Genomic DNA, 14,830 nt, shown 5'->3' with positions numbered 1-14,830 from the left:
CATCACCAGCAGCACCACACTGGCTGCTGGTGCCTACTCTACAGCCGGTGTGTGTGTGCCGGTACAACATGAAATCGATGCAAAGTGTGTGAGGGAATTAGCGACGCGACCGAGGAATGTGGAGTTATTGATGCTATTGGTGTATAAAATTAATAATAGAAAGTTTCGTATGTCCTAAAATATAGCCTCTTTAGTTAATTATTTCAACTAACCTCTGAGAAACTCTTAAACCGAGGTAAAACTTCAATTTATGCTTAATCACTATAACACGTTGTAGAAATTCTTCTTGAACAGGAAAAAAAACATTCCCTTTAGTTACACTGAAAGTTAAATTCGACTTTCTCTATTAGCCGCGCACAGAACACAACCCCGTCAAGCTCTGAAGATCGGCCTCGTGTTTCCAATACCGGCCGGCAAAGTATTTTCTCTCCGCTTGCGCGCTGTGCTTGGAATATATTTTGCAGCCGTTCGGAGCCGTTCTTTGATCTTCAACTACACTTCATTAATGTAATTGCTTCGTAGGCACGTTAACACGCACCGCATTTTTGGGATTCAACAATTTCAATGTTCGTGTGGCGTACTTTTCAGCACCGTTGGATAAATTAATTTAACAGAGGTACTTCATGGCCAATGTTGGGTGAGTTGTGGGAGTTTGTTGAAAGGCTTTACTTTAATCGCGCTCTGTGAGATTCTGTATTAAATATAAATAATAATTTAATAGCAAAATAATGGGACATATTAACTGCTTTTACTTTTGGTACATAGACGTTTAATGTTTGGAGTTGCAGTTTAGCAAAATTCATTTTAAAAAGCTTCATCAATGTTTGTGTCTATATCCAGTTAAATGCTAATTCGTTATTTCTCAACTGAGGGGACTAAACCAATGAGACAAACTTTAGCAATTGAACAATAAAATATGCAACAGTTTTACCTCTATAACCCTCGTATGTTAGCATCTCAGCAATGGCCGCAGTACGAAGAAGTTTTCTGATAATTCAATATGGGATTAACATCGTTGGCTTACCGTGCCGGCAACGTCATTGTACACCGTAATGTAATTCAGCCGAGCTTCCGGACACGTTTTGCCTGCCAGAAGACGCAATCTCCTTACTAAAAGACCTTGCCTTTTGCATGTACCCTGTGTCCCGTCTAGACGTAACCCAGCAATCCCTGGAACAAAAACTATTTGCCACGTAATTCCATCAAGCTTCTTTTTAATTGTTCATTAATTTGGAATACATTACATTTTAGTGGTAAAGTTGTACAAATTGAGAGTTGTCAGAGGGCTTAAAGATGGGACAAGTTGACTTTCAATGTGACATAATATTAGGGTTTCGGCTCCATAAAGATTACTCCAAGTCGGTTGCTTTTGTTAAACTATCCTCGATTTTCACCTCTGATATTGATTGAAGTTCTTGAAGCTCTATAATATTGACTTTATAATTAGCTGTATAAGATATAAACAGTTGGTTTTTCAAAGCTACATTGACAGTATTTTCGATTACTGCATTATAAAAATCAACAACTTTTTTAATTAAATAAGACGAACGAAAAACTTTGTATTTTCAATGGTACATTTCCAGCAAAAGACCGCGGTATCTATGGCACTATGCCAATAAAATGATTCATTATAGCTCTTCTTTTTGATTCTCCTGGTTCGTGTTCGGTAGTGCGAACTACACGTGTTGTTTTCCCCTCCTTCTCTGTGGATACCTATTTTTAACGAACGAACCAAGGGTTTCAAGCCGCGCAGTAACTCCGGTAGATGGCTGTCCTATAGCGCTAATCGGTCCAACTATAATGTACTAGAGCCGTACAGAGCGGATTTGGTTGTTTGGCTTGTTTTTGTCCCCTTCCCCCCTTTTTTAGCTCATTCCCGTCTAGCCCGTCTACCGAACCGTGACTCCAAAATCAGAGCTTTACAGAATGAGGTGGAATGTGCATAAATCATACACGCTTGTTAGGTATGTCACAGAACCGAAACTCCATCGTCCGAGGCGAAGTTTTTGCTGAAGCAAATGGGTTGTAATTTTTTAAAAACAATTTTTAATCTACCTTTTTTGTGTTTCAATTTCGGACACATACAAGCACACAGCCGAGGACGAGCCGTATAGATCGGTGGTATTAAAAAAGGGATTGGTGCGGGTCAGTGTGTGTGTGTCGGTTGAGGTTCGGTGCGATTGTGTTTGCCTGCGAAGATAGCGATCTCTTCCATATCTAGTCTTCCCCCGTCGGCTAATAGCCGGCGGCTCTAGTCGCTACGAACCTAGTTTGAACCTGAACTTGAAGCATGTTGCCGCCCCCCCCGTTGTCGGCCCTGTTGGCCATAGTTTAACAACTTAATTAGCGGCCACTTAAATGGCTTTGCTATACGACGTATTTTCAATTCGTACGCTCGCTCGTATGCCACTGTGGGTTTGGTTGGTTTTGTGGTGCCTCTTTTGCTGCTACTCTTTTGCAGCAAACAATCATTGGCACACGTGGGTTTACCATTTGTTGATAAAATATGTGCTATTCGAAATGAGTTTAAAGTCATGTTTTACGATGAGATAAACAAGTACATTCTAAAATGCCGTGCTGTCCGGTTTGTACTCCCTGCCACCAGCACACGCACAGACACAGCATGGTTAATTCCGGCTTGAACATTCAAATCGATTGAAAAGATAAATTAATCATAAATCTGCTAAGGCTAGGGGGACGCTTGTTTCGTGCGTGAACCTGTTGGAACCAAGGCCTTGGCAATCAACGAGAGAAGCATAATTTCGTGACGAAGCATAGTGTGGACAAGGGGTGGTAACTATCTGCCCGGGTGAAGAGCGGGACTTTACCCGGTGGTTGTAGTGTTCCTACCCGAATCGTGCTGAAGGTGAGAGGATACAATGTAGTTGGTGATTTTGATTGGAATCTGTGCGCGAAAGGCGCGCATTTCAAAACAGTGTGGTCAAGGTCGTTACCATACAGTGGGGAGTTACGTGCTAAACTCTGTGCGGTAAGACGACAACTGTCGAAACAATAGCATTTTGTCGAATCATTTCATTTAAGAGCGACTATTTGATTTGACGGATAAAGTAAATAATTCGTAGAATTTCTACAGTGTGCCGTAAGATGATTGAAATTTGCGGTGAATAGCATGTTTGCCAATTTTATTTCAAACTGCTCTGCAACAATCGCTTCCAAGCTTCAATATTATTATCCCCGCGTTTGAAATGCGTAAAAGTAGTTCTAGAAAACACAGTGCGAGTTAGTTTTACATAATATTACAGAGCTTGTGGAGGAAACCCTTTTTCATATTCAACAACCACCATCTGCCGGGGGTAACAAGGAAATAATAGCGCTGGAAACAATAAAAAATGCAAATAGTTATGTTCGTGTGGTTGGTTAAAAGTTGTGTAATAGATTTCCCCTCAGTATTTTTCAAACGTAGAAACCCTTTACCGAATAGCTTACCGATGGTTTATGACAATTGCGCGTGGTGTTGTAAATAATTTTAACAGAGCAGACCTGTTTGCCCTGTTTGGGGGGATTTTGAGCCAAGGGGATAAAAGATGTGGTTTTCCCTAACCAAAACTTTGATCAGCAGTACGGCAGCCAGAAAATTGCTTACAGCACTAATACATCGAAGCATGACTAAAGCAAATGAGAGCTTTTCTAGAGGCCTATTTTGTGAAGCTTTGCACACGAACCCTCTAACCACTCTAGCAGCAGACAACACTCTGCTCTATAAGCGAAGGTGAAGGTACAAACGATTGACCGTGAAACAACATTTGATTTTTACGCAATTGGGGTAATACACACAAACTCACACAATTTAGATGAAATTTTAGGATTTGGTTCGTTATTGTTAGTTTGTACGAATTCAGTCATTTGATTTTATAATAAAGATACAATTTCATTTCTACATAATTTCGAGAAAAGTATGCAGTATGTGTGTTCAGATAAGTTCTTCAGTGGATCTTTAGCTGCAGACGTAATACGTAGTACGTGACGATGCAAAACTTGTTTCTTCACAATCTTCATTTTCATCATGATTATAGCAAACTATTGACTTCTTTGCTTCTCTTCAATGACTTCAACTGAATGCTCTTGCCTGCTATTCCAAGTTATTAATTAAACTCAATTAGTAATTATCTTATTTTTTCTATGAGAGATTACATGAGATATACATGAGTTATGAGATATACATGTAGCTTGCTTTTGTGTAGAATGCGTAGGAATACTATAACATTAATAACTCGTCACCTCAATATATATAAAAAATATAATAAACTGTAAAACCAAGTCTCTTGCAACCATGTCCTAGGACAACAATACGCGGTGCAACACACCATTTTACAACGCTCCTAGATTAAGCTGCAATGCGTATTGTGTTGTTACAACCTTTGCTACATCCCTTTGCGCGCTGCTGCGATGCATCATCATACATCCCAAGTATGGCTGAATATTCACATTCTTCACGTTTACATGAGCACCACCAGCAGTAGTAGTAGCAGCAACAGCGCACAGAGGAACAACACACATTACCGGTGAAATGAGCTGCAAGTAGAAAAATGATCAGAAACAAAAACAAAACCACAACACGACGGGGTTGTGTTGTATACGTATGAATATAATCGGGTCAATGATGAAGGCAACCCAAAGTGGGTCATCATCATCTGTGCGTGTGAAGCTCGATGAAATCACGCAAAATGAAAGAGAAAAGAAAGAAAACTACACGGTGAACGGGGTGTACCTGAATGAAGAGAAGAGCGGGATGGGTTAGGTAAGGAACGGATATGGCAATTGGCCCCGAATGTTTGGAGACATTTTGTGCTGTATCTTCAATACTATTGTAAGCTTGTTGCATCAACATATTATGCTGAAATCTTTATTCGTTTTCTCATCTTCCGTAACAGTTAAAATAATTTCACTCCCCCTGTGTGTGTTAGAGGGTTTGTGGAAAAGTTTCATGAGCTCTACATCTGGTGGTGAGTGAAAGCGTTTGACAATCTGCTGCTGCTGCGCTCTCTGTGTCAAACCAGATCGAATGATATCGCGCCGTGCTGCGCGAATCGCGATCATCACCGCTGTTCTCTCGCTATCTCTCTCTCGTCGTGGTTGTACCAGTTACCAGACAATCACAAGATGTTTTATGTGTGTGTGTGAGCGGGTGAGGAAGCCACGTAATGATCGAGTTTCACTTTCCGTTTCAGTCGTCCGAGAAAACGATCCTATTTATATAGGCCCTGATCTCGCGTCTGTGTCTTTCGGGAATGTACCATTATCGCCCCCCACCCCACATTGGTCAAAGAGAGAGTAAGAGGGAGGACGAACGCATCACCAACGCGAGAGGAGGAGAAAGTGTTACTTAGTGGAAGGTAATGAAAAATGGAAAGAGGAAAGGACGCGCGCTCGCGCACGGGAAGATCGGGTGACAAATCCGAATCCGTTGATGGCCTCTAAAATGGCGTTCCGTGTGAGAGAATACGGCCTGCGAAACACAACTGCCATCCATCCCCCCAATGCCTGGTGGGAGGAGAAAAAATGGAGGGAGTTAATTTTTGCGTCAATTCATAGTTTGGGTTCCGGCCACTCTTTTGGGAAATACACACAGCTTTACAAACAAAACAAAAAAAAAAGGGAATTGAGAGAAACTCAGCGAGAAACAAGACAGAGAGAGAGAGAGCGAGAGAAACCATTTACAATTTTTGTCGATAGTATGCAAATGGGGGGTAGCGTGTGCTGTATCTGTACGCGACTGCGCACACCGTACCGACCGACACGGAACGCGTAAATTGCGCCTGGTAGTAGTATTGGTGGCAGCGGCGGAACGCTTTGGGAATGGATGATCTTGACGCCGTAACAATGGCAATGAGCTAGTTACGAAGACATCTGACGCACTTGTTTACCAATCATCACCAAGCAGCCCTTTCATTGTGCTGATGTGCCCTTCCCTGGGCTAGGCCGAACGGCTAGCCGAAATACTACATCACAGCGACATAAAGCCCCAGCTAACTGCTCTACTAATTCGCTTTCGCTTCTTTGGAGTGGTACAACATTTAATTTAAAAAAAAACACGCTTTCGTTACCGCATGTACCCACTCTCCTTCCCACAGCTCTCTCACAGGTGTTTGGGGTGCAGAAAAAAAGCTTTCAATTTTAAATCTACAGTAAATCTCGACGCGTTTTTGTTTTATCGCGCTTACGCTGCCGAAACACGTTTGCAGAATTTGTGTGGCTTTAGGGGGGGGGGGGGGAGGGACGATTATGGAAGCAGCTATTCTTTTTGTAGCAAACATCCCCCCACCGGTCGCTCCATCCATTTTTGTCTCATTAACATTTCCCGGAGGTGAAAACTTTCAAATTCCGGGTCTTACGCAACGCAAAACCGCCGGTGTGTGAGGAGTTGTAATCGCTCGATGCGCATCACGCGGTGCGATGTATAAAAAAATAGAAGCATAACTCCGTTGAATCGCTTTACGTTTCGGCGTAGTTTTTTTTTTAATGTTTTCACTTTTTCCCATTCCGGAGCGGAGAGACCCATCCCATCTCCTCATCGGTGCCTGTGTAATAGCCTGTGTCACGATTACGGCATCCGCTACCACCGATCTCTCTTCGACTTAGATACTGGTGACTTAGTAACAATTAAGTTTACAGATTTACAGAGCGTTGGTATTTCACCATATCAACCCCCAGCAGAGCGATGTTGCTTGTCTACTGCTGTGTGAGCGGAACTTTTAAATTGACAAAACATTAGTTGCGTTAAGCCGCACCTTGGACGGGGCAATAGCAGAGCATCGTCGCCGGTATTGCTTCAGTAAGTTTTCATTTGAAGTAGTGTTTTGTTCATAAACCACTTCATACACACACACACCCAAACAGATAATTTGTTCCTTTGAGTCTGCTGTTGCACTAGCCTGAGAAGTGAGAGATCGCGCTTTGCTTCCTTTTTTTTCTCACCAAATTTCTTGTTCAAGAGTTGGAGATTTATGATCGATTCAGCTACCACAAACCTCTTCATACTAACATTTTATTGTACTACACCATTTTGAGCAATCGCATCAACCAGCACTACTCAGCCCCCGCTGAAGGTTCAGATGAATTATTCCGTTTAAGTGTTGCGCCACCAGAACCTGTGGCGTGGTGGGGTTAGTTTTGGGGCGTTTTATTTCCCTCTCTTTAATTTATTGACACACTCACAAACACAAACAAGTCCCGGGCCCGGCAATGGGCTACACAAATGTTCACGCTCTGTTGATCTGTCTTCGTGTAATTTGAAATAATACACTGATTGGTACAAATCAAATTTTGCACGTTTTACAAATGTTACTTTTTGGTTCTTTTTTTACCTTTTCTTCTGTATATCTTCCTCGAATCCTGTTGAACTGAATCAAATTCATTTTTCAAGGTATAATTAAAGGTATGAATCACACACTGATTGTTGTGTCTAACGTGTGGAAATCACAATTTGTTATGCAATGCTTTCTTATTCATCGCAAACAGGCTTAATTTCTTATGCCATGGTGTTGAATTTCCCAGCATTGAAAAGGAACTTTAACTGAAACAGAGTGTTGTGTTAAACGGCTCATTTGAACCTCACCTCATTCGGAATAATTACCACGACTATTACAATAAATGACATTACATGAACTATTTGGACAGACCAAGAGTGTCACACAAAGAGCAATGAATGTTGTGTTAGTGTTAAGCACCCTTTTTCTCGAATAAAAAAGCAAGCTTTTTCACTACACCAGAGCGGTACGTGGAGTAGTTAGCAGTTTTCTCTTACTGGTGTATCCAGTTGCAGGGAATAATGGACCTAGGTAAAACACCACCACCATTTCACACATTCACACGTTCGCCTACACACAAACACACCAATCATCATCATAATTGGGCATACCATTTCTTTACCCCCCTTTCGTATGAGCTGGCGTTTTTGTAAAAACGAAACATCCACCTTGCTCGCTTCGTTCCACAGCCGAAACACGGGAAAACCGGTAGAGGTCGCTTCCGCTTCGGAGGTTGCCATCGCCACCGGATTTGCATAACAAACCCAACGGGGCACACGGTTTTGTACCAGCATTTAATCGATGCTTTGTGCTGGGAATGCTGCACTACCACAAAAACCTGTCGCCGCGCCAGTTACGTTAAAAGGGGTAAATTGGAAAAAAGCTCTCGGGTAGTGTGAAGAAACCACTGAAAAAGCTATCGCTAGGTGTGCACAAATGTATGCCTAAGCGGTAACAAAATATTGCAAATTGTACTTTTTCAATCCTTACACTGCTCTCTTCTCGGTCTCCTTTATCTTCTGCGAAATGGGGCAGCTAAAAGTCATATTCTTTTCTTGCGAATTCTTTCATGTTCCTATTACATACGTCATCCAATGATCGGCAGATTCCTGCAATAGCCTGTGCATACATCGACAGCCACTGATTGCATTGGTATTGTAGTACCCTCACCCACCACACTCTGGTCGTCTCTACCCAAAACCTTCGAAACCATTACACCGACCGTACCGAACTCACCAACACACCATCGCGACTCTCACCGGTCTGTTTTTGGACCCAGGCAAGATTGTGGGACGGCCGCGGGTGGCTGCTGCTACTACGTCGACGGTCACACGATTTGACTGTGACCCACTGACACCGATTTTGTGCATCCCCACAAGAAGAACCGCCACCGCTCCGCCTCCGTATTGGGGCCCTCCGAGTAAACCATAAACGCACTATGGAGAGAGGGCGAGAGACTGGCAAAGTGTTTGCACGCCCGTATACTAACACCGAGAAGAGAGTGTTGAGAGTGATGTGAGAATTGGCGAGAGATCGCGAAATAATGGTGTGGGGTTGCAAACGGTCTGGCGAGGAGTGTGGGGGTCGCTCAAGACAACTGTCGTCCCTTGATCAATCGAAACGATAGGAAAGAGAGAGGGAGAGTGTGATGTGATCAATTGACGACCACTGACTAGATGGAGGCGAAGGTGTAGATCCTAGCGATGACGTCATCGGCTATCGCGATGACGATCAATGGTCGTTTCTGTGTGCCCCCCCCCCCCCCTTGTTCATTGCAAATGTTAAACAAAAGCAGCAGCACATTCAAGTGCACCGACAAGACAAAGTATCGTCTTGCAGTTACAGGTAGCTGTTGTCGGTGAGCTGCTCAGGGTAAACAATTGTCTTGAAGAATCGCCGACACAAATAATGCGCTATCTTTCCTTGCTGCCCTGGCGGCGGTTGTGATGACCTAGAAGAGCATCACAAAGGGGCAGAACAGAAACACGGAATGATTTAGTGAACGTTTTGCTTTGCTTCTGACAAACGATGCTAGTCAGACAAATGGCTAGTTTTGCATCCTAGAACAGTGAAGTTACAGTCGTGAAGAGCCGTCATGATTCATGTCGCTAAAATTGCTCTTATAAGAAACCTCTCCATTGTCTAAAGTAGCTAACAAAATGATATGATGTAATAACTGAAGCATCTGTATCTCTCACGCTCATTATCAAAGCTTTTATAACGCTTAAAATGCTCTTAAAATAATCGCCAACCATTCATTCGGTGAGTCGACACGGAGAACATGCCCAATCGCTCGTTGTTGAGCACACACCTGCTAACTCGACCCTGCCTAACTCGAGCCTAGATGGAAACGCATTTAGTAACTGCTGCTACCACCAACCACCACACCACCAACAATGCACATCGGCTTGTGTATTGGTGAGCTGCCATCGAAAAGACCCCCAACAATAATATAGTGACGTAAGCGAATGTCTTTTGCACGCCAATCTGCAGCGACGACCGCGGTCTGTGTGTGTGCGTTCGTGTAGGTATCTGTGCCGTTGGAGTTGGAATTCGCGGCCCGAACTTGACCCACTTCCTTTGCGTGGAGGCATAATTGTTGAATTCGACGGTTTTTTTTTTTTGCGCTGCTCGCTTTCTGTTACTGCAATGCCATGTATATTTCGTGTAGCAATGTTTTACGAAGGTTATCCTGCACCACATTTGGGGATCGCAGTTACTACAACTGAGTTCCTCGATGAGTTCCCGTCCTAGTTTTCTCTGGATTGTTTCCTTTTTTCCAGTTTGGCAAACTTAAAAAAGTGATCTTTTATCATCTCCAATTGGAGTTACTTCCGAATTTCACCATGGTGAGTAATGCTACATCATCATGCTGTGTGTCGCATAATGCATGATGCAGGAGGCATACGTTGGTTGCTTTATAATGACTACGAACCACTAGTTCGCGCGCAGTAACGATCGGATATCGGTGTGGAGAGGATTTGTAGTTTATTTGTGTGTTTGTTACACCCTGTGCAAGTGCGAGTCGAGTGAATTTAGTTGATGTAATAGTAATAGAAACAAATAGACATGGTTAAGTGGTGAGTTGAAGAAATAAGTATTATTTTGTTTGAATTTGTATAATTATTTGAAAACAATCACAAGAGTAATGTCCCATCTGTGGCGAGCAACAGTAAACAGGAATTACTTGAGTTATTACTTTATTGTATACGTTGTTAAAAATTATATTTCTTATTTTCCAAAAACAGATCTAGAATCTGAAATATCGAACCAAATGTTGCATCGTCATTATTATTATAAAATCTTATTTCCAATGTTCTGGAATTAAAAAAAAATCAACTTCCTGTTGCATATTTTTTGCCCAGACAGCACATGTGGCGTTACATCCTCCTACCTGATCTCAAATTTCCGCGATGAATCACACACGACCGGCTTAAGCCAAGCAAGCACAAGGTTAGGGTTCTCGGCGATGACTCGGCGAGCTTAAGCGTCATTCCTTTCCTAGATCTCACAGTTGGTTCCCTTGACGATAAACGATCAACTCCATGTTTGGGGCATTTCGTTCGTGCCTCAGTGCAGATGCTTTGTTGTGTTGTGTTGTGCTGTTTGCTCGCAGCCATTGTAATAAGTGGCAATCCTGTGGAGGCTGCACCCCGCCAAGTGATGCAAGTTGCCGGTGGGGACAATTGGACAATTGTTGTGCATTTTGTGGTATGATGCCTCACAAGAATAATTGTGTACAGTTTAAGGCAGCTTCGGCCGTGTTGTGCTTAACTTCCTGTAGACAAAGAGCACTCTACGCGCAAATGATGTTCGGAAGATGAGATGCGAGGGAAGGAATGTTATGACCACGCACGTTGTAGAATAGTGAATAGTCGTGTAGATCGTGTCATGTAAACTGTTTGCTGATCGTACTGCGCTGTTTTGTTTTTAATAGCTCAATGAAACTACAGAACATGCTGTGGTTTTTTCATCTTTGTTGACAAATAATTCAATTACCCACATATTCCCATGTATACGCGACACACAACAACGTTTATTTCACTCTACAGTCAAACGATAATTCGACAAACTCAGCAAAACCAAAATTAGACAGCTCTGCCGAAAACGATACTTCATTTCATTCCTCATTTGCCACGGTCCATGCTGCTGCCTCCACCACCTATTCTTGACATAGGTAATCCCCGTATCATTAGCTCCAGTGAGGAGCGGACAGCACCATTCACCGACAGTGTCCGGGAGCGAAATGCTCTTTCCTCCTACTCTACTGCCGTGGGCCAACATTGTGGCAAGAGCATGCGAGCGGTCGGTCAAGCTGTGACGCGGAGACGCGAGGTGGAAACTTGAACCGCCGTAAACTGATAACATACCTTAGGGTGTAATAAATAAATCGAATAAACCGCACGGTCCACGAGCTCAGTTGTTTGCCGTGGGTGGACCCGTGTGTGTGTCCACGCTATTCGCTGTATGTTGTGCCCGTTGTGGCAGTATCAGGCTCAAGATCCGCGTCCGCGTTTTTCCCCGTGCAGGATTTGTTTTGTGTGATGTGGTTGATGAATTGATTCAATTTTGTGTGTGCAAACAAAGTGTTTTAATGGTGATGTGGGACGATACAGACTTTGAACACCTCCCAGAAGTGTAATAAACCAAAACAAAAAACATTGAACTCTGAAAAGATGAGTCGCCCGTGCAGGATCGCCAGTGTGGCGACGGTTCCGGTGAACTATAGGTTTGTGGATTTGCTGTAGAGTATTTTAGCTGACATTGGCTAAATTTTGTGGCACGAATTTAGAGCTCCAACCCATGCGTAAGGGCTTCCTCCAATCAGCTCCAACAAGACATAATTAGATAAATTCAATTTTTGCACCAGTCACGTCGCAGGTGCGCGGTACTGGTTGCCTGTTCCCCTACCGAAGACAATCCACATCACATCGCAATCTGCCAGGTGTTCGGGCTTTGATTCTATATTGCGCTCCGAACCCCAGCCGATAATAGTGATCGGACACTCTGGTGGCAAAAGTTTGTAACAGCTCCGCGCTGCAGATAACACGGTAGCGGTGGTGGTAGAGACTTACAAAATACACCATTCATCCGTGTTTTACTACCAAACCTTGATGTGGTGTGCAAATTGATTGTCGGACATCTACAAAGCGTGCGCTAGTGTGCATCTAAACCCCGCAAGCTGATGTGTGGTTGGTGCTGTTTGACAAAGAAATCATCTAATTCACACGACACTGGAACACGCTCACAGGGGCAGAGAAAAGAAACAGAGCCCATAATCTTAAACGCGCTCGGGAAGGTGGTTGTGGTGGTTGAGTCTTGGTGGCCCACTCTGCTGATAACTGCTGATTGCGCAAGTTACGATTATACGGCGAGATACGGCGGTGACCGACGTCGAAGTTGACTCTCCGATAGCTCCTGCTGGCGGTGTCGGAAATACGAAGCCGGCCCCGTGGCGTGTCCATCGAATTCATGAAATGTTTTCCAGAAAGTTTGAAGCATCTCAATGCTTTAACACACATTTTAATATTATTTTAATTGTATGTTTTTGTTTGTTTTTTTCTTCTCATATCTTGTCCAGGCTTGGCCCATGTGAACTACCACTGCCGGACCAGTGGCTTGTGCATACACAACTGTCGCAGTCAACGCAATCGTCTCAAGCATCGTTCTACGCCGCGTCGCAATCCGGTGGCCAAAGTTTGGGTGGACTCGGTGGACTGTCAACAGCCACAACACTGCCGATACAGCAACATTCCTCCAGTAGCAGTAACCAGCAGCACCAGCAGAATCACCAGCAGCAGCAGCAGCAGCAGCCCCCGTCGCTGCCATCTCAGTTGCAAAACCAAATCACTGCCGGCGCAGTTACACCGGGAGCAGCTCCAGCATCACAACTGCAGAGTCAGTCAAAAATAATGAATGTCGTCGTACCATCCGTGGCCTGTCCGCCTACCGCATCGAAAAAGATTCGCCGCAAACCAGACGCGAAGGTAAGGACGCGACGGAAAGAACCGATGAATAGTTCGAATATTCCTTCTATGTGCGGATACACTATCAACACTTTCTTTTTCTTCCACTCTTTTTCGGCTTTGTTTTCACGCGTGCAGCAGCCACAGTCACAGATAAACAAGTGCAACAACGAGAAACGTCGCCGAGAGCTTGAAAATGAATATATTGAACAACTTGGCGAGTTCCTGCAGATCAAGCGGGATATGACCGCCTGCAAACCAGACAAAGCGGCAATACTAAGTGAAGTTGTACGAACGGTAAGTTTTCCAGTCCATCGCGTCGTCAGTAACTCAGTTTCACTCACGAAAATGAATATGAATGATAATTTTGCAATGTTTGTGTCATGTAATCCTATTATCGGTTTGTTTTGAATGCTACGAAACGCGTACAAACAAAACAAAACTCGCTGCATTCATGCTGTGGCGCCAACATAATCCAATCAAAAGCTTATCCCCCCGCTGCTTAGTGTTGGAGGTTATTTTTAGCCTTTGTTTTGCTACATTTTACGCTCTATTGGAATTTGTTTTTATTTCGATTCATCTTAGGCACTTTAGACGAACGTAAAAATAAAACATTATCGAATATACGCTTGATAGGCGAATTTTTTATTTGTTCGCTATATTAATCATACGTTATGTGAGCTGCGCCAAGCAGACAGTCTGTTGTTGCGTTCGTTTCTATTTCTAATTATCAACTCAACCCCCCACACACACACATGCATTCACACAACTTATCATGGGCTCCATCTCTTCACAGTTTCGTCATATGCTAGAGCAAGGAAACCCGAATCTCACTGGTTCGCGGTGTTCCAAATGCTCGCCGGATTGCTCCGCCTCCTGCAAACTGCACCCGGTGCAACAGGGCGAGGTGTCATCCACTGAACCGCCACTACCGGAACCGTCGGTAAACGGCCACTCGCCGGAAAAGTCGGCCTACTTCGAGGCGGTGCAACACTACATCTCGAACGTCGGCTGGGCCCTGCTCGAGATCAACTCGGAGGGTGTGATCGAATGTGCCACGGAGAACGTCCGCGACGTACTGCACTACTCGCGCACGGAGCTCCACGGACAGTCTATATATTCGTACCTGCATACTGGTGATCATTCAAAGCTGAGTCCTATTTTAAATAAGAATTCGTTTGAGCTAAACTGGGATCAAAATGAAGTGAGTATCCATTAGCAGCCATCAAGCTCCAGTTGGCAATTGTACGGTACCGCCTCTATAACTGTTTCCTTCATCATATCTCCCCCCCTCGTTGCCAGATGTTCTATCAGACGCCAAAGCGTACCATTCGTACTAAAATCCGTTGGTTACTGAGGGCGCCCGAAGGAGCAAACGAAACAATCGAGCAAAAGCAGCAGCGCTTGGAAAAGTACAAGGATCTGCTAATCATCTCTGCTCCTGTAAAGGATGATACGGAGGAATCGTCCTCGGTGCTCTGTCTAATTACACTACCCGAGGACGACCAGGCAACCATAGAAACCACCACCATGCCACAAACGCTAGACGAGCAGCTAACACTGAAGCTGGATACTAGCGGTAACATTATAGGTACG

The 14,830-nt window shown here is 43.9% G+C and overlaps 1 protein-coding gene across 9 annotated transcripts in view; it reads left to right on the top strand.

The window, feature by feature from the left end:
- The window catches only part of LOC120904275 (nuclear receptor coactivator 2), a 124,193-nt gene that overhangs the window by 95,187 nt on the left and 14,176 nt on the right, over window positions 1-14,830 (top strand). For 3 of the 9 annotated variants that reach the window (XM_040314163.1, XM_040314165.1, XM_040314157.1), the window contains exons 1-5: window positions 11,708-11,997; window positions 12,850-13,255; window positions 13,373-13,531; window positions 14,031-14,438; window positions 14,537-14,825. In XM_040314163.1, coding sequence (XP_040170097.1) covers window positions 11,945-11,997; window positions 12,850-13,255; window positions 13,373-13,531; window positions 14,031-14,438; window positions 14,537-14,825 — 1,315 coding nt within the window. In that variant the 5' untranslated portion in view covers window positions 11,708-11,944. Of the gene's footprint in view, window positions 1-10,322; window positions 10,349-11,707; window positions 11,998-12,849; window positions 13,256-13,372; window positions 13,532-14,030; window positions 14,439-14,536; window positions 14,826-14,830 lie in introns of those variants that run through there. The other 6 variants (XM_040314161.1, XM_040314164.1, XM_040314159.1 and 3 more) reach the window with 4 other exon arrangements.

This window comes from Anopheles arabiensis, chromosome 3 (genome assembly GCF_016920715.1).
Source record: "Anopheles arabiensis isolate DONGOLA chromosome 3, AaraD3, whole genome shotgun sequence".
Classification (NCBI taxonomy): domain Eukaryota; kingdom Metazoa; phylum Arthropoda; class Insecta; order Diptera; family Culicidae; genus Anopheles; species Anopheles arabiensis.
Note: the sequence above shows the minus strand (reverse complement) of the source record. Positions and strands in the feature narration are given on the sequence as shown.